This window comes from Dreissena polymorpha, chromosome 5 (genome assembly GCF_020536995.1).
Source record: "Dreissena polymorpha isolate Duluth1 chromosome 5, UMN_Dpol_1.0, whole genome shotgun sequence".
In the NCBI taxonomy this organism is placed as follows: Eukaryota; Metazoa; Mollusca; class Bivalvia; order Myida; family Dreissenidae; genus Dreissena; species Dreissena polymorpha.
The window spans coordinates 29,184,799-29,203,554 of NC_068359.1; the positions used below are offsets into that span (position 1 = coordinate 29,184,799).

Consider the following 18,756-nt stretch of genomic DNA (forward strand, 5'->3'; position numbering starts at 1 on the left):
CTTAAATTCAAGAAAACGGATTTTGCTTACATGATGATAACATAAATCTTCATAAAAAGTGCTATTAAAGAGCATGTAAATACTTAAGGCATGTGTAGTTGGTCAGAAATCTTTATTCTGCTGTCTGCTGTCTTTATTTTGGAGTCAAAGAATGTTATTGATACTACAGCAGCCTGCCCCAGAACGTTTTTAGACTAGTGCTTTAGACTGTGACCCATGAAGAATCATATACCCATATGATGGCTTTATAGTCCAATATTATAACATCATAAATTCAAATAAACTTGCACTTATCAATCAATTATTATTAAAGCCAACAGTTGAGCAGGGAACATGACAGATGGCTTGCACTCCATGTTTGAAATTAAATATTATATTTCCATGATATTTACTCAAAGAACAAAACTAGTCAAGAGTTTATGTTGACATAACAATTAACTGCAAATTAAGCTTTTCTTGCACAATAAATTATTTTTGAATACACAAATTTCAACAGACATCCAACCCTATAACATGACAAGAGTAGTATAGCCGCAACTGTCAATTCTCTAAAGCACCATTCAAAGATTTATTGTCATATGTAAACACATATCTCTCAATGTTATAAATTTTGTCAGCAGGTATTGCTGTGTATTGATTGCTTGAATATGCAGCTAGAACCCACTCTTTTTTATTCAAAAGCTTCAGTTGATTGTTAAGACGTTTCAGGCGTTGCCGTTGCAAGGGTTTGGACATTTCAGCACATCAATATTGATATGTATTAATAAGACCATGACAAGGGCAAAACTTTTGAGTCCGAATGGAATTGTATATCCGTGGGCTCAAACTTTACGTTTTCAGTGCAGACTGCTTCACATAAGACTGAAAGATCAGAATTTTGGAATGAAATCAAGTATTCAAAAAGTGCTTTGCTGGATAAAAATGTTCAAAAGCCAATAAATGGTATCACTCCTAAAGCCATTCTAACAGATGTAGCTGATGTAACCTTGGAGAATGCCCCATAGTAGTCCTGTTCCCGTGCAGCCAGCCCTGCCAAGATGCTCCTCTCTATGTAGGAGAACCGCGGGAACTTTTCAATGGACGCCCCACTGTCCCGGGTAGACCACCAGTACCCACGGGCAGCCGCCAGCTGGGCATCATCTGAAAACAATACGGGCAAACTGGCCTGTAAATATATAACAGAAGACCAAACAAGTGTCTTGCACATCTGCACTTCATGGTAATGATGAGTATTACTTCCCAAACCGGGTGTTACCTCCCACACTGGGTATTACCTCCTACACTGGGTGTTACCTTCAACACTGGGTGTTACCTCCCACACTGGGTGTTTACCTCCCAGACTGGGTGTTAACCTCCCAGACTGGGTGTTTACTTCCCACACTGGGTGTTGACTCTCCCACATTGGGTATTACCTCCCACACTGGGTGTTACCTCCCACTCTGGGTATTACCTCCCACACTGGGTGTTACCTCCCACTCTGGGTATTACCTCCCACACTGGGTGTTACCTCCCACACTGTGCATTACCTCCCACACTGGGTATTACCTCCCACACTAGGTGTTAACTACCACACTGTGTGTTAACTCATCCACACTGTGTGTTGACTCCCACACTGGGTATTACCTCCCACACTGGGTGTTACCTCCCACACTGGGTGTTACCTCCCACACTGGGTATTACCTCCCATACTGGGTGTTACCTCCCACACTGGGTATTACCTCCCACACTGGGTGTTACCTTCCACACTGGGTATTACCTCCCTCACTGGGTATTACCTCCCACACTGGGTTTTACCCCCATCACTGGATATAACATCCCACACTGTGTATTACTTCCCACATTTGGTGTTACCTCCCACATTGGGTATAACTTCCCACACTAGGTAACTCCCACACTGGGTATTACCTTCCACACTAGGTATTACCTCCCACAGTGAGTATTACCTCCCACATTGGGTGTTACCTCCCACAATGGGTGTTACCTCCCACACTGGGTATTACCTTCCACACGGTAACACCCACACTGGGTATTACCTTCCACACTGAGTTATATCTCCCACACTGGGTATTACCTCCCACACTGTGTATTACCTCCCACATTGGGTCTAACCTCCCACACTGTGTATTAGCTCCCACGTTGGGTGTTACCTCCCACACTGGATGTTACCTACCCCACTGGGTGTTACCTCCCACACTGGGTATTACCTCCCACACTGTGTATTACCTCCCACACTGGATGTTACCTACCACACTGGGTATTACCTCCCACACTGTGTATTACCTCCCACATTGGTTGTTACCCTCCCACACTGTGTATTATCTCCCACACTGTGTATTATCTCCCACACTGGGTATTACCTCCCACACTGTGTATTACCTCCCACATTGGGTTAGTGTTTTTCCCAGGCTATTTTAGCGTGGCGAAAAGCCACGCCGCCCTCCCGGATTGCCACGCTGCCCTTTTCAAAGGCAAATTTCGCCACGCGCCCTTTTTTTAAAAGGCAAATTTCGCCACGCGCCCTTATCGATAACATCTTTATTGCCTTATGATCTAACTTGGTCCGCAAAATCAGCGTCCTTGATTGTCTGTGACGCTCCGACTGTGCTTGATTTACTCGAGAGATGTCAACATCTAATCGACTATATTTAATTGAGCAGATGTTATCTATAACAGTGCTCGATTTATAGGTAGGTCTTACTGACTGCTCCAAAGCTGTGAATAAGTCATGCGTGAATAACCCCGTGTCAGTATCAATCGATAATGCTGGAGGCTATGTTATACCAAGCGCACTTTTCGCTCGGCAATGTGTACAGTACTCCTCCACGATATAATCATTACTTCGGAGACTTTTGATGAAAAACTCGATGTTATTCTCGTGGCTTTGCATGCATTATTCAGTTATATCGAAACATACATTTTTACGCATAATTACATTTAAATTCACAAACAAATTTATTCTTTATCATTTTCGTCTTTAAGATAATTAGATCTAATTATTGAAATAATTACTGAGACGTATACTAATTTAACAAAATGCGAATCGCGTATACGATTTAACGTTGCTATGCGCACCTGTCGCTTACATCATTTGACATTTTATCAACATGGCGGACTACACAGAATTAAATTGTGACTCGGCAAAAATGGCAAATAACGTCGTAAACAATCGAATTAACGATGGAGATTATACCTTAAGAAGGAATTAATGAAATGTCTGTGATAATCAACGATGCATAAAAATGTTTTAGATAGCAACAACATTATTTATTTATTTGAAATCTACTCGGTGGATGTATGTCACGGAAACGAGTGTTTGCATATTGTAAGTGATCAATTTACTAGCAATTTTATTTTAAACATCTGCCGAGATTATTGTTAGAAAATGGGATAAGACAAACATGGTTTCATTTATATGTTAGTGGATCTGAGTATAATCAGATTCATATATTGCTGTATTATGTTTGTCGTGCTGTACAGTTTATTGAAACAGCATGGATCTTAAATGTACATCGCAAGGTAAATATATTTATTTAAATCATAGTAAGTTAAATACTTCTATTACCATTAAATGTGCTTGTTTATATGTTATTTTTTCCACAACTGCTTCTGATGCGATTACATGTTTCCCCGTAATTCAGGTATTCAGGGAACGTTTTTGCCCTTTTTTGCCTAAACTGCGCGCTAAAATGCCCTTTTTGAAAGTAATGCGCCATGCCCCTTTGCCCTCCTGGGAAAAACACTATGGGTGTTACCTCCCACATTAGGTGTTACCTCCCACACTGGGTATTACCTCCCACACTGCGTGTTACCTGCCACACTGGGTGTTACCTCCCACACTGGGTATTGCCTCCAACACTGGGTATTACCTCCCACACTGGGTGTTCCCTCCCACATTGGGCATTACCTCCCACACTGGGTATTACATCCCACACTGGGTATTACCTCCCACACTGGGTATTACCTCCCACACTGGGTATTACCTCCCACACTGGGTATTACCTCCCACACTGGGTATTACCTCCCACTCTGGGTATTACCTCCCACACTGGGTATTACCTCCCACACTGGGTATTACCTCCCACTCTGGGCTTCAGAATCAGCTCTACAGCAGTCTTCCAGTCTTCTTGTAGCAGAGCTCTACAACACACCACCAACTTCATTAAAGTTCAGACCACAATATCATATTACATACCAAATATATAACCTTTGGACCTTGTGGACCCAGAGGCAAGTCTAGAGAAACATTTTTTGTCAGAAATTCTCAATTTGTAAAAGTGGCATCACTTTTTTAATTTTTAGCACAGAATTTATAAAAATGGCATATGCACAAATTCTTATTATAGGCACAAGCAAGTATTTAAGAATGTTGTACATTTAAAAGTGTAGACAATACTTTGTATTTTTATATTAAGGGGGGGGGGGGGTAAGAAATAAAAGGTATACTTCTGAAAAGCCTGTGAAACCAATGAGACAAACATGACTTCTTACCTGCCAATATGATGTGAGGGTATAGCCTGTGTGCCAAACCTCTGCATACCGAAGTAGTTGATGAAGCCTGCCTCAGTGAGGGACTGCATGCCTGCGTCTATCTGCGCCAGGCTGCCTGTCACTGCGCGCAGGACCACGGTGAACCTGTTACCTCTCGACGCACTCAGCCTGAGTGGCCGATCCACATAGCTGTAACCAAGTAACAGCGCGTCTTGTTTGAGAACAACATTCTGAAGGACTTGCAATCAAGGGAAGGGCGATGGGGGGGGGGGGGGGATTTTTTGGGTGCGATGGTTGGACGGTATTTCAAACATAACCGTTTAAAAAAAAAAATTGGGGGGGGGGGGGGGTGGGGTATAGTGTGAGGGTGTGGTGGTAATTTGTGAGATGATCTTGAAAAAAAAAAAAAAAAAAAAAAAAAATTGGGGTGGGGGGGTGGGGTGGGGGGGGTGGGGTGGGGGTATAGTGTGAGGGTGTGGTGGTCATTTGTGAGATGATCTTAAAAAAAAATAATAAAAATAGGGGGGGGGGAGGGGGGAGGTGGGGGGGAGGGGGGGGCACGGGGGACGGTTTGGGTGGAGTCTATTGTGGTATGTCAGGTAAGAGTAGTTTCGTCAAAGTATCAATCAAATCTAATCATAAATAAAGAAGTTATGGCAATTTTAGCAAAATTTAATAATTTGACCTTGAGAGTCAAGGTCATTCAAAGGTCAAGGTAAAATTCAACTTGCCAGGTACAGTAACCTCATGATAGCATGAAAGTATTTGAAGTTTGAAAGCAATAGCCTTGATACTTAAGAAGTAAAGTGGATTGAAACACAAAATTTAACCATATATTAAAAGTTACTAAGTCAAAAAAGGGCCATAATTCCGTAACAATGACAACCAGAGTTATGCAACTTGTCCTTTTACTGTACCCTTATGATAGTTTTTGAGTGTTCCAAGTATGAAAGCAATATCTATGATACTTTAGGGGTAAAGTGGACCAAAACATACATCTTAACCAAATTTTCAATTTTCTAAGTATAAAGGGCCCATAATTCCGTCCAAATGCCAGTCAGAGTTACATAACTTTGCCTATGATAGTTAATAAGTGTTGCAAGTATGAAAGCAATAGCTTTGATACTGTAGGAATAAAGTGGACCTAAACACAAAACTTAATCAAATTTTCAATTTTCTAAGTATAAAAAGGGCACATAATTCTGTAAAGATGCCAGTCAGAGTTACATTACTTTGCCTGCACAGTCCCCTTATGAAAGTTAGTAAGTGTTGCAAGTATGAAAGCAATAGCTTTGATGCTTAAGGAATAAAATGGACCTAAACACGAAACTTAACCAAAATTTTCAATTTTCTAAGTATAAAAAGGGCACATAATTCTGTCAAAATGCATGCCAGAGTTATCTAACTTTGCCTGCCCAGTCCCCTCATGATAGTAAGTAAGTGTAACAAGTTTGAATGCAATAGCATTGATACTCACTGAGAAAAGTGGACCTAAACGCAAAACTTAACCAAAATTTTCAATTTTCTAAGTATAAAAAGGGCACATAATTCTGTCAAAATGCACGCCAGAGTTATCTTACTTTGCCTGCCCAGTCCCCTCATGATAGTAAGTAAGTGTACCAAGTTTGAATGCAATAGCATTGATACTTTCTGAGAAAAGTGGACCTAAACGCAAAACTTAACCGGACGCCAACGCCAACGCCGACGCCGACGCCAAGGTGATGACAATAGCTCATAATTTTTTTTCAAAAAATAGATGAGCTAAAAATCATGTAGACAAAAATAAAATAAACAAGCAAATTCGTAGAATTGATATCCCCCGCAAAATATGCTTTGTTTGAGGATGGGTGCAAATCGGACGGATGAACATACTGACAGATGAACGGACAGAGGATGGCTCCGGACACAAAAGTGACGGACGGACAGCGCCAAAACAATATCCCTTCGCCTCTGGCGCGGGAAATATATACTCATACCAAGTTTCAATGAAATCCGCCAAAGCACTTCCAAGATACAGCTCCGGACACAAAAGTGCCTATAGTAAAAAGCATTTTTTCAAGATACAAAGGGCTATAACTCTGTTTTTAACAGATGATATACAATGCCATTTGGCGTGCATCATCCTCTCATGCATATATACTCATACCAAGTTTCAATGAAATCCGCCAAAGCACTTCCAAGATATGGCTCCGGACACAAAAGTGCCTATAGTAAAAAGCATTTTTTCAAGATACAAAGGGTCATAACTCTGTTTTTAACAGATGGTGTACAATGCCATTTGGCGTGCATCATCCTCTTATGCATTTATATACTCATACCAAGTTTGAATGAAATCCGCCAAAGCACTTACAAGATATGGCTCTGGACACAAAAGTGCCTATAGTAAAAAGCATTTTTTCAAGATACAAAGGGCCATAACTCTGTTTTTAACAGATGGTATACAATGCCATTTGGCGTGCATCATCCTCTTATGCATAGATATATACTCATACGAAGTTTCAATGAAATCCACCATAGCACTTCCAAGATATGGCTCCGGACAAAAGTGCCGGCCGGCCGGACGGACAACGCCAAAACAATATCCCTCCGCCTCTGGCGGGGGATAACAACTCTTTTAAGGCAAGTGTGCATACAAGTGCTTCATATATTTACATACACACCACACTTATATACATTAACTTTTTTTGTAAACAAAACATCATTACCCTGCAATGATATTTCCATTTGAAACAACAATAAAACCTGTTAAATACAAAAGTCTTTGACAATCACGACAGTGTTACCAGATGACATCAATAAAACCTATGCCTGAAAAATACTGCAAGTTGTGAATGGTTTTGGCAGACATCAAAGGTCTTTGATGGGCAAGTTTCTAGGAAGTTAAAATTGTAAATCTGTAACACATCAGCAAGTGGCTATTTCAAAGGTGAAAAATAATACTACATTACTGGAAGCATGCTCATTCTGACAGATAAAGCATCAGGGCTTAGCTCCCTATAGGATGGGATGTGGGAATACTATGAAACAATTTAGAAACATTACTGCTTTTGATTTATTCGATTTTAAACTGGTGTGAGGAAATAAATTGTGTTGGCTTGAGTTTTAATAGGAGGTTGTCCTACAGGTTTTTTTTGTTAATGGATCATTGACTTGAAGATCCCAGTTATTCAAAAAGGTGCATCCTGGGGACTCTCAATTGGTTTCAAATAGGCGTCATTTTTCAAATTTATGCGTACAAATACACTTGATTTAACGTTTCCGAGAGCCCTGTGCATGGGCTGTTCCTGGTAGACAACTCTATACCACATTGAAACTATATGCCAAAGAAATGAAAACATTCCTACCTAAAGTTTCCCACCACAATGTTCCTTAAGACTTTGTTGAGCCCTTTTAACTTTTCTGGGGCAACTCTGCAACAAAACAATTGATTGAATGGTTGAATAAAACAAAGAACAGGTCTCACAACATTGCAAAATGAAAACAGCAAACAACAAAACCTGCAAACATTTAAATTTGTACTATTTGGCTGACTAAAGCATATCTATATTTGAATACTAATGTAAACAATTGCATTTACAGAAGATTGCAACTACAATGATATTAATAAATTATGAGCCAATTGCCCATGTTGTTTTGTAGAATACCTGAACACCGTCACCTGCTGGCATGTCTTCCCTCGTCTGTCCTTTGTCCCCACGTACTGAAACAAGCTGCTCTTAAGGCTGAAATTTACACACACCAGTACATGATTGTATTGACACAAGCTGCTCTTAAGGCTGAAATGTACACACACCAGTACATGATTGTACTGAAACAAGCTGCTCTTAAGGCTGAAATGTACATTCACCAGTACATGATTGTATTGACACAAGCTGCTCTTAAGGCTGAAATGTACACACACCAGTACATGATTGTACTGAAACAAGCTGCTCTTAAGGCTAAAATGTACACACACCAGTACATGATTGTATTGACACAAGCTGCTCTTAAGGCTGATATGTACACACACCAGTAGATGATTGTACTGAAACAAGCTGCTCTTAAGGCTTAAATGTACACACACCAGTACATGATTGTACTGAGACAAGCTGCTCTTAAGGCTGAAATGTACACACACCAGTACATGATTGTATTGACACAAGCTGCTCTTAAGGCTGATATGTACACACACCAGTAGATGATTGTATTGACACAAGCTGCTCTTTATGCTGAAATCTACACACACCAGTACATGATTGTATTGACACAAGCTGCTCTTAAGGCTGAAATGTACACACACCAGTACATGATTGTACTGAAACAAGCTGCTCTTTATGCTGAAATCTACACACACCAGTACATGATTGTATTGACACAAGCTGCTCTTAAGGCTGATATGTACACACACCAGTAGATGATTGTACTGAAACAAGCTGCTCTTAAGGCTGAAATGTACACACACCAGTACATGATTGTACTGAGACAAGCTGCTCTTAAGGCTGAAATGTACACACACACACACACCAGTACATGATTGTATTGACACAGGCTGCTCTTTATGCTGAAATGTACACACACCAGTACAAGATTATACTGAAACAAGCTGCTCATAAGGCTGAAATGTACACACACACCAATACATGATTGTATTGACACAAGCTGCTCTTAAGGCTGAAATGTACACACACCAGTAGATGATTGTATTGACACAAGCTGCTCTTAAGGCTGAAATGTACACACACAAACCAGTAGATGATTGTATTGACACAAGCTGCTCTTTATGATGAAATGTACACACACCAGTAGATGATTGTACTGAAACAAGATGCTGGTAAAGCTGAAATGTACACACACCAGTACATGATTGTACTGAAAAGGCTCCTCTTAAGGCTGAAATGTACATACACCAGTAGATGATTGTATTGAAACAAGCTGCTCTTTATGCTGAAATGTACACACACCAGTACATGATTGTATTGACACAAGCTGCTCTTTATGCTGAAATGTACACACACCAGTACATGATTGTATTGACACAAGCTGCTCTTTATGCTGAAATCTACACACACCAGTACATGATTGTACTGAAACAGGCTCCTCTTAAGGCTGAAATGTACATACACCAGTAGATGATTGTATTGAAACAAGCTGGTCTTTATGCTGAAATGTACACACACCAGTACATGATTGTATTGACACAAGCTGCTCTTTATGCTGAAATGTACACAAACCAGTAGATGATTGTGCTGAAACAAGCTGCTCTTTATGCTGAAATGTACACATACCAGTAGATGATTGTACTGAAACAAGCTGCTCTTTATGCTGAAATGTACACACACCAGTAGATGATTGTGCTGAAACAAGCTGCTCTTAAGGCTGAAATGTACACATACCAGTAGATCATTGTGCTGAAACAAGCTGCTCTTAAGGCTGAAATGTACACACACCGGTTCATGATTGTACTGAAACAAGCTGCTCTTTATGCTGAAATGTACACACACAAGTACATGATTGTACTGAAACAAGCTGCTCTTAAGGCTGAAATGTACATACACCAGTAGATGATTGTATTGAAACAAGCTGGTCTTTATGCTGAAATGTACACACACCAGTAGATGATTGTATTGACACAAGCTGCTCTTAAGGCTGAAATGTACACATACAAACCAGTAGATGATTGTATTGACACAAGCTGCTCTTTATGATGAAATGTACACACACCAGTAGATGATTGTACTGAAACAAGCTGCTCGTAAAGCTGAAATGTACACACACCAGTACATGATTGTACTGAAACAGGCTCCTCTTAAGGCTGAAATGTACATACACCAGTAGATGATTGTATTGAAACAAGCTGCTCTTTATGCTGAAATGTACACACACCAGTACATGATTGTATTGACACAAGCTGCTCTTTATGCTGAAATGTACACACACCAGTACATGATTGTACTGAAACAGGCTCCTCTTTAGGCTGAAATGTACATACACCAGTAGATGATTGTATTGAAACAAGCTGGTCTTTATGCTGAAATGTACACACACCAGTACATGATTGTATTGACACAAGCTGCTCTTTATGCTGAAATGTACACATACCAGTAGATGATTGTGCTGAAACAAGCTGCTCTTTATGCTGAAATGTACACATACCAGTAGATAATTGTACTGAAACAAGCTGCTCTTTATGCTGAAATGTACACACACCAGTAGATGATTGTGCTGAAACAAGCTGCTCTTAAGGCTGAAATGTACACATACCAGTAGATCATTGTGCTGAAACAAGCTGCTCTTAAGGCTGAAATGTACACACACCGGTTCATGATTGTACTGAAACAAGCTGCTCTTTATGCTGAAATGTACACACACAAGTACATGATTGTACTGAAACAAGCTGCTATTAAGGCTGAAATGTATACACACCAGTACATGATTGTACTGAAACAAGCTGCTCTTAAGGCTGAAATGAACACACACCAGTACATGATTGTACTGAAACAAGCTGCTCTTAAGGCTGAAATGTACACATACCAGTAGATGATTGTACTGAAACAAGCTGCTCTTTATGCTGAAATGTACACACACCAGTAGATGATTGTGCTGAAACAAGCTGCTCTTAAGGCTGAAATGTACACATACCAGTAGATCATTGTGCTGAAACAAGCTGCTCTTAAGGCTGAAATGTACACACACCGGTTCATGATTGTACTGAAACAAGCTGCTCTTTATGCTGAAATGTACACACACAAGTACATGATTGTACTGAAACAAGCTGCTCTTAAGGCTGAAATGTACATACACCAGTAGATGATTGTATTGAAACAAGCTGGTCTTTATGCTGAAATGTACACACACCAGTAGATGATTGTATTGACACAAGCTGCTCTTAAGGCTGAAATGTACACATACAAACCAGTAGATGATTGTATTGACACAAGCTGCTCTTTATGATGAAATGTACACACACCAGTAGATGATTGTACTGAAACAAGCTGCTCGTAAAGCTGAAATGTACACACACCAGTACATGATTGTACTGAAACAGGCTCCTCTTAAGGCTGAAATGTACATACACCAGTAGATGATTGTATTGAAACAAGCTGCTCTTTATGCTGAAATGTACACACACCAGTACATGATTGTATTGACACAAGCTGCTCTTTATGCTGAAATGTACACATACCAGTAGATGATTGTGCTGAAACAAGCTGCTCTTTATGCTGAAATGTACACATACCAGTAGATAATTGTACTGAAACAAGCTGCTCTTTATGCTGAAATGTACACACACCAGTAGATGATTGTGCTGAAACAAGCTGCTCTTAAGGCTGAAATGTACACATACCAGTAGATCATTGTGCTGAAACAAGCTGGTCTTAAGGCTGAAATGTACACACACCGGTTCATGATTGTACTGAAACAAGCTGCTCTTTATGCTGAAATGTACACACACAAGTACATGATTGTACTGAAACAAGCTGCTATTAAGGCTGAAATGTATACACACCAGTACATGATTGTACTGAAACAAGCTGCTCTTAAGGCTGAAATGAACACACACCAGTACATGATTGTACTGAAACAAGCTGCTCTTAAGGTAGCGCACCCCTAATGGGCACATATCCAAATATAATTTAAATAATTATTTTCCTAAGCATCATTTCACTGAACTACATGCAAATTTGTAGGTAGGCTTTCCATGCTTTTAAAAAAATATACCGATTTTTTCAAAACCACCCTCACGCTCGGCTTTTGTCCAGTTTATTTTCACCCCTGGGGTATATAAAAGTTCCTTAATTCATTCAGATTTCCAAATATGGGCATGCAGTTGATGTGTACAGATGCAGTAAAGGTGTTTAAAGTTTAAACAAGATTAAATAAGTATTCGTTTACAGACTTTTATTTTTTACAATTTTTTTATCTATGGAATAGCGCCGTGAAATGTAAGTCATTTCAGCCAAGTAAAAATTGGGTCGGTTAGAAACAAAGTGTCATAAAATTCAAAATAGTATCATTTAATTTATATTTTAAACTTATTTTTTATAGAAACACTATATACAGCAAAAATACCAAGAAATAGACAGATTTACCGTTTACTTTATGAAATAAAAATAAAAATGCAACATGCATCATTCGTATTTTCAGCAGTAATTTACCCAATTTAGCCATAACGTTGTTTTCATTTTAAAAATTGAAGGATGTTCTTACAATTTTCAACATATTTAACAATAAACATAGCTTATATGCTATATTAAATCAAATTACGTTAGAAAAGAAATAAAACGCGTCGCAAAAAGTATGCGATGTCGGCAGGATTCGAACCTGCGCTGGAAGATCCCAAAAGATTTCTAGTCCATCGCCTTAACCACTCGGCCACGACAACTTCACATCAGTGCAACCTTAAATTAGATATTCATAAGTTTACAGGTAAAAAGGCTAATCGATCTTTGAAGGAATCGCGAAATCGTATTTTTCAGATGATAATTGGATCAAAGTCAATATTTATAGTGAAAATAATGTATTCTAAATGAATAAGGTAAACACATATCAAATTTCGAAGTTTGAAAAAAGCAAAATGCATCTCTCGGAAATAACCGATCATTTAAGATCGGCAATGATCGTAAAATAAATCGCGGGAAATCATTAGAGGTGCGCTACCTTAAGGCTGAAATGTACACACACCAGAACATGATTGTATTGACACAAGCTGCTCTTAAGACTGAAATGTACACACACCAGTACATGATTGTACTGAGACAAGCTGCTCTGAAGGCTGAAATAAACACACACCAGTACATGATTGTACTGAGACAAGCTGCTCTTAAGACTGAAATGTACACACACCAGTACATGATTGTACTGAGGCAAGCTGCTCTTTATGCTGAAATGTACATTCACCACTACATGATTGTTTTGACACAAGCTGCTCTTAAGGCTGAAATGTAAACACACCAGTACATGATTGTACTGAGACAAGCTGCTCTTAAGACTGAAATGTACACACACCAGTACATGATTGTACTGAGACAAGCTGCTCTTAAGGCTGAAATGTACACACACCAGTACATGATTGTACTGAGACAAGCTGCTCTTAAGACTGAAATGAACACACACCAGTACATGATTGTATTGACACAAGCTGCTCTTAAGACTGAAATGAACACACACCAGTACATGATTGTATTGACACAAGCTGCTCTTAAGGCTGAAATGTACACACACCAGTACATGATTGTATTGACACAAGCTGCTCTTAAGGCTGAAATGTACACACACCAGTACATGATTGCATTGACACAAGCTGCTCTTAAGACTGAAATGTACACACACCAGTACATGATTGTACTGAGACAAGCTGCTCTTAAGACTGAAATGAACACACACCAGTACATGATTGTACTGAGACAAGCTGCTCTTAAGACTGAAATGTACACACACCAGTACATGATTGTACTGAGACAAGCTGCTCTTTATGCTGAAATGTACACACACCAGTACATGATTGTATTGACACAAGCTGCTCTTAAGGCTGAAATGTACACACACCAGTACATGATTGTATTGACACAAGCTGCTCTTAAGGCTGAAATGTACACACACCAGTACATGATTGTACTGAGACAAGCTGCTCTTAAGACTGAAATGTACACACACCAGTACATGATTGTACTGAGACAAGCTGCTATTAAGGCTGAAATGTACACACACCAGTGCATGATTGTATGGAAACAAGCTGCTATTAAGGCTGAAATGAACACACACCAGTACATGATTGTACTGAAACAAGCTGCTCTTAAGACTGAAATGTACACACACCAGTACATGATTGTACTGAGACAAGCTGCTCTTAAGGCTGAAATGTACACACACCAGTACATGATTGTATTGACACAAGCTGCTCTTAAGACTGAAATGTACACACACCAGTACATGATTGTACTAAAACAAGTTGTTATTAAGGCTGAAATGAACACACAACAGTACATGATTGTACTGAAACAAGCTGCTATTAAGGCTGGAATGTACACACACCAGTACATGATTGTACTGAAACAAACATGTGCACATTATAACTGAAACAAGCTGATATTAAGGCTGAAATGAACACACACAACTAAATTCTTATACTGAGACAATCTGCTTTATAGACTCAAATGTACACACACAAGTACAACACAGAATGGATTATTGTATGGTGAAAAATAAAATATGAATATGATATACAACATAATTCTAAGTAGAAGAACCGTTATATGGCATTGAAAATGTTTCAGGAATAATAAATAAATTGTTTCATAAGCTTTAAATAGAAGTAAAAGAATGCAACGATCTGGCTTTTAACCGTCTGTTTAGGGTATACAGATGCTAGTCTTAAAATGTGCAAACTGTCTTTGGTCAAACGTCTTCCTTTTGAAATTAATATTCTGCCATTTTTCTTCCATACGTGTATTTATTTGTGAAGAAGAAGTACACCGGAACATCCAGAATGACTTACCCCAGGTTCTTGGCTATCAGTCCAATAGTATCCATTGTGTCCTTGTTTTCTTTATAGAGGACAAACTTGCAGTAGTCTCCACGCCCCTTGGGCCACTGACGTAGCAAGTTACCTACAACAGTCAACTGTATGTCTAAAATAACATGCAGCACATTTCTGTTCATACTATACCTTAGTTTAAACCTATTTATTGTAGCTCGATTGAACAGAAATTCTAAGGCTTATTTGAAACACTATTGAGTCTGTTTCCTGGGACTAGATACAGTTCTTGGTGTCTATGGGGGAGATCTAAAGAACGATCCCACAGTGGGGATCGAACCCGTGACCTCCCAATTGCTAGACGAACATCATATCAAGTATGCCACGGCGACCTTTAATATAACTCAAAATAAAGGATTCTCTTTATACTTGTTAAAATAGTGGTTTTATTTATTTATCACGAAGTAAACACAGTAATTGTATCTCAAAGACAAACCCCTTTAGGAAGAGAATGATAATCTATTCATTTATCTGAACAAATATTATAACCGATGACATGCTAGAATTGATCATAAAACTGCAAATAAATAGAAATGTTCTTCAGAAAATGACAGTTTTACATATTGAATTCTAGTAAATTCTAAAAGTCGGGGATTATTTCATATCTATGTATGCATTCATCAATTGTGAAACAAGAAGGCCAAATAGTCCTAGGTGCTTACCTGGGACCCAAAGGAAGTCACTGTTTGAGAACAAATATTCTCATCAAGTTAAATACCGCTAAAAATATTATCTCTAATGAGCACACATGCCATAATTTTAAGGTATTAATCTGAACATGACATAAACTTTTTAGTACATTTGATCTCAAAGCACGACTGTACCGCCAAGACACCTCAAGGAATACTTGTGTCTTGTTCTGAGAAAACTGGGCTTAATTCATGTGCGTAGAGTGTTGTCCCAGATTAGCCTGTGCAGTCCGCACAGGCTAATCAGGGACGACACTTTCCGCCTAAACTTGATTTTCGGTAAGGAGGGACTTCCTTGAAACTAAAAATATCATTAAAGCGGAAAGTGTTGTCCCTGATTAGCCTGTGCGGACTGCACAGGCTAATCTGGGACGACACTTCATGCACATGAATTAAGCCCAGTTTTCTCAGAACAAGACACATTTAATTTCCCCTTAACCTTAGCCTGTATAGAAGAAACAAAAACTTTACATTCTGCCAATTATAGACAATTGTGTTTAAGAATTTCATGAACACAAACATTCTAAATTTTCCAGAAGTAAACATACAGGTGCACAATGGGCTTTACATCATCAAGTGAATTGTGGGTGTGCCCCTATTTGATGTTCAATTAAGACAGGGGTATGCCAACTAGATATCATGTAACGCCATGCTTTAGCAATGGGCACTGTCCTTAATATGACACATTCTCAAGGAAATTTGAATATATATTGATTCAACATTTACAAACTTTTTCTGAAAATCTTGCAAAAAGAAAGTAAATTTAGTAAAATATAAACTTGTATTTATTTGCATTTAATTTGCTATATGACACACAAAATCATTGTTTTGACAGGCTAAACATGCACAAGGCCATAAAACACATAAGTAGTTGGCTTTTATTTCAGAACTTTAATTTTACGAATAGCAATTGGTGACCCCCCATTTAAAAAACAATATTGCAAAAATGCCTGCCAAAATCATTTGTCAATAAATAACTAACTACAAAACAGGTGCATGCTCCCCTGCAGATGACAATTTCCCAACAAGACTGTTCCGCCCTAATCAGGACGTATGGCATGTATACTTTTTAGTGTTTCAACAGACTTGAACAAAGTTGAACAAGGATGAGATATTATTAGAACAAAATTGTAATGTTCTGAGCAAGTTCCATTATGATTGTATAAAAAATTGAACACAACACAATTTTTTTTCTTTAATTTCACCTGAAGACTTAGTAATTAACTGGACATGACCTAGTTTTTAACAAAGACCTATAGAATACACAGATTGGAAACTTCGCGCCTTATCGGGCTATCTCACGGCGGGGTCACGTGGTCGAGAAACTGATAAGAACACTTAGGATCAGCAGACGATTTATTCCATGAATCAATCGGAGTAATCCGGAGATAGCCGGTGTATCACGATTGCGATAAGATAGCGACGCGTCAGTAGCAACGGCTACGATTATCGAGAAAAGTTATGCGAAAATGTTACGGCGCTATAAAAAGGCGGCTGTAACTTGGTCAATAATGATCCGATTTTTATAAAATAAAGTTTCATAGAAACATGAGTAATTATGCTTTAACAAAATCTCGATTTTATTTACCTAAAATAAGAATTAATAATGCTGCGATCGTTGAAGTAATAGCGCTATAAGAATTTCCAAATCGCGGCGAGAATGCCGTTGAATAATTTATTTGAAAGGCTTTTGCTGATAAAATTTTCTTGTATACATTTTTAATTCAAACATTTAAAACCTTATAAAATAATATTATTTCAAAACGGATAGATATATGTGGACACATAGATCTAGGTCTCTGATAAAAACAACATTACAGTATAATAAATGCTATGATCGTTCGATCCAAAAACGGTTTCAGTTAGTCTTATTTCAATATTGATTCTGTGGATTTTTTCAATTTTTTAATTCTCTATTTTTTATTTAGATCTTATTCATGAGTTAAAGGTTATTAAAGTTGTGTTTGTAACCAAGTTTTTTTTCTATTGGTAATTAATAAAAGCTCTAAGTGTCATGGACTAGGATTTCGCGAAAAGAAAAAAACAATCATTTCACGCGCGTGTTAATTGTCGGATCAATTAGCGAACTGAAGAAGATGTTATGTTTGTAAGAAAAATGACAAAGGTTTTCACAATGAACCAAAGCACGTTTGACGACAGGTGTGTACAATAGGGTATAAAAGCTAAAAATTGTACCAACTTTGTACAAGGCCAAAATCCTTTAAAATGAACATTTTCCTCCAGTTTGTTTAAATCAAACCTAGATAAACATATCACCAAGCATAAAAATCTGACTTTATCTATTTGGGATGAAAAATGAAAAAGTTTATCAAAAAGAACACAAACACATTTGACAGCAATCGTGTACAACAGAGGAAAAGAGCTTAAAATTGTACCAACATTGTATAAGGCCAAATCCTTTAAATTGAACATTTTCTTCTACATTTTTGTAATGTATACTTAGATTAACATCTCTCCTAGCATAAAAATCATACTTCAACGATTTGGGATGAGAAATAGAAAAGTTTTTCAAAAAGAAACAAACCACATTGGCGACAGGTGTGAAAATGATTGAATGAAATAACAGTATAAAATTGTACAAAGGCAAAATCCTTTAAAATGCCTTATTTTCGTCTACTTTTTATAAATCATACCTAGATTAACATCTCACCTAGCATAACCATCTTACTTAATCAAAATGTGATGAGAAATGAAGAAGTTTAAAAAAAAATCGTTTGGGCCTTTCAATTTTTCAAAAATTATCGAAAATGAACAAATCCATTGTTCTCTTTCAAATTCCGATAAATTAATAATACATAAGAATAATAACTACCAAAACCTGAAGCATTATCAACAAAGAAAATAAAAACTTATTTTTATTTACACAAAAAAATATTCAATATGTTTGTTTGCGGCGACCGACTTTGCCCATAATTGATTGCTTTAAAACAAAATGGCCGACAGTAGCTGGAACAGAGAAGAATCTACTGGTACACCGGCATCTCCAAAATCAATGTCACGTGACTCGCGTCCGCCGTTAGATATTATCGCATATCGCTATAGCGA

General features: G+C 38.2%; 1 protein-coding gene and 1 non-coding gene across 7 annotated transcripts in view; both read right to left on the reverse strand.

Annotated features, from left to right (window-relative positions):
• Window positions 1–18,756, reverse strand: part of LOC127880661 (pseudouridylate synthase 7 homolog) — a 77,932-nt gene that overhangs the window by 21,465 nt on the left and 37,711 nt on the right. For all 6 annotated transcript variants that reach the window (XM_052427987.1, XM_052427985.1, XM_052427986.1 and 3 more), the window contains exons 6-11: window positions 14,963–15,074; window positions 8,133–8,210; window positions 7,833–7,898; window positions 4,489–4,677; window positions 4,076–4,137; window positions 986–1,140 (exon numbers count right to left, since the gene is read on the reverse strand). In XM_052427987.1, the coding sequence (XP_052283947.1) occupies window positions 986–1,140; window positions 4,076–4,137; window positions 4,489–4,677; window positions 7,833–7,898; window positions 8,133–8,210; window positions 14,963–15,074 (662 nt within the window). The remainder of the gene's footprint in view (window positions 1–985; window positions 1,141–4,075; window positions 4,138–4,488; window positions 4,678–7,832; window positions 7,899–8,132; window positions 8,211–14,962; window positions 15,075–18,756) is intronic.
• Window positions 12,769–12,850, reverse strand: Trnas-aga (transfer RNA serine (anticodon AGA)). The gene has a single exon. It is a non-coding gene; the product is annotated as a tRNA-Ser (tRNA).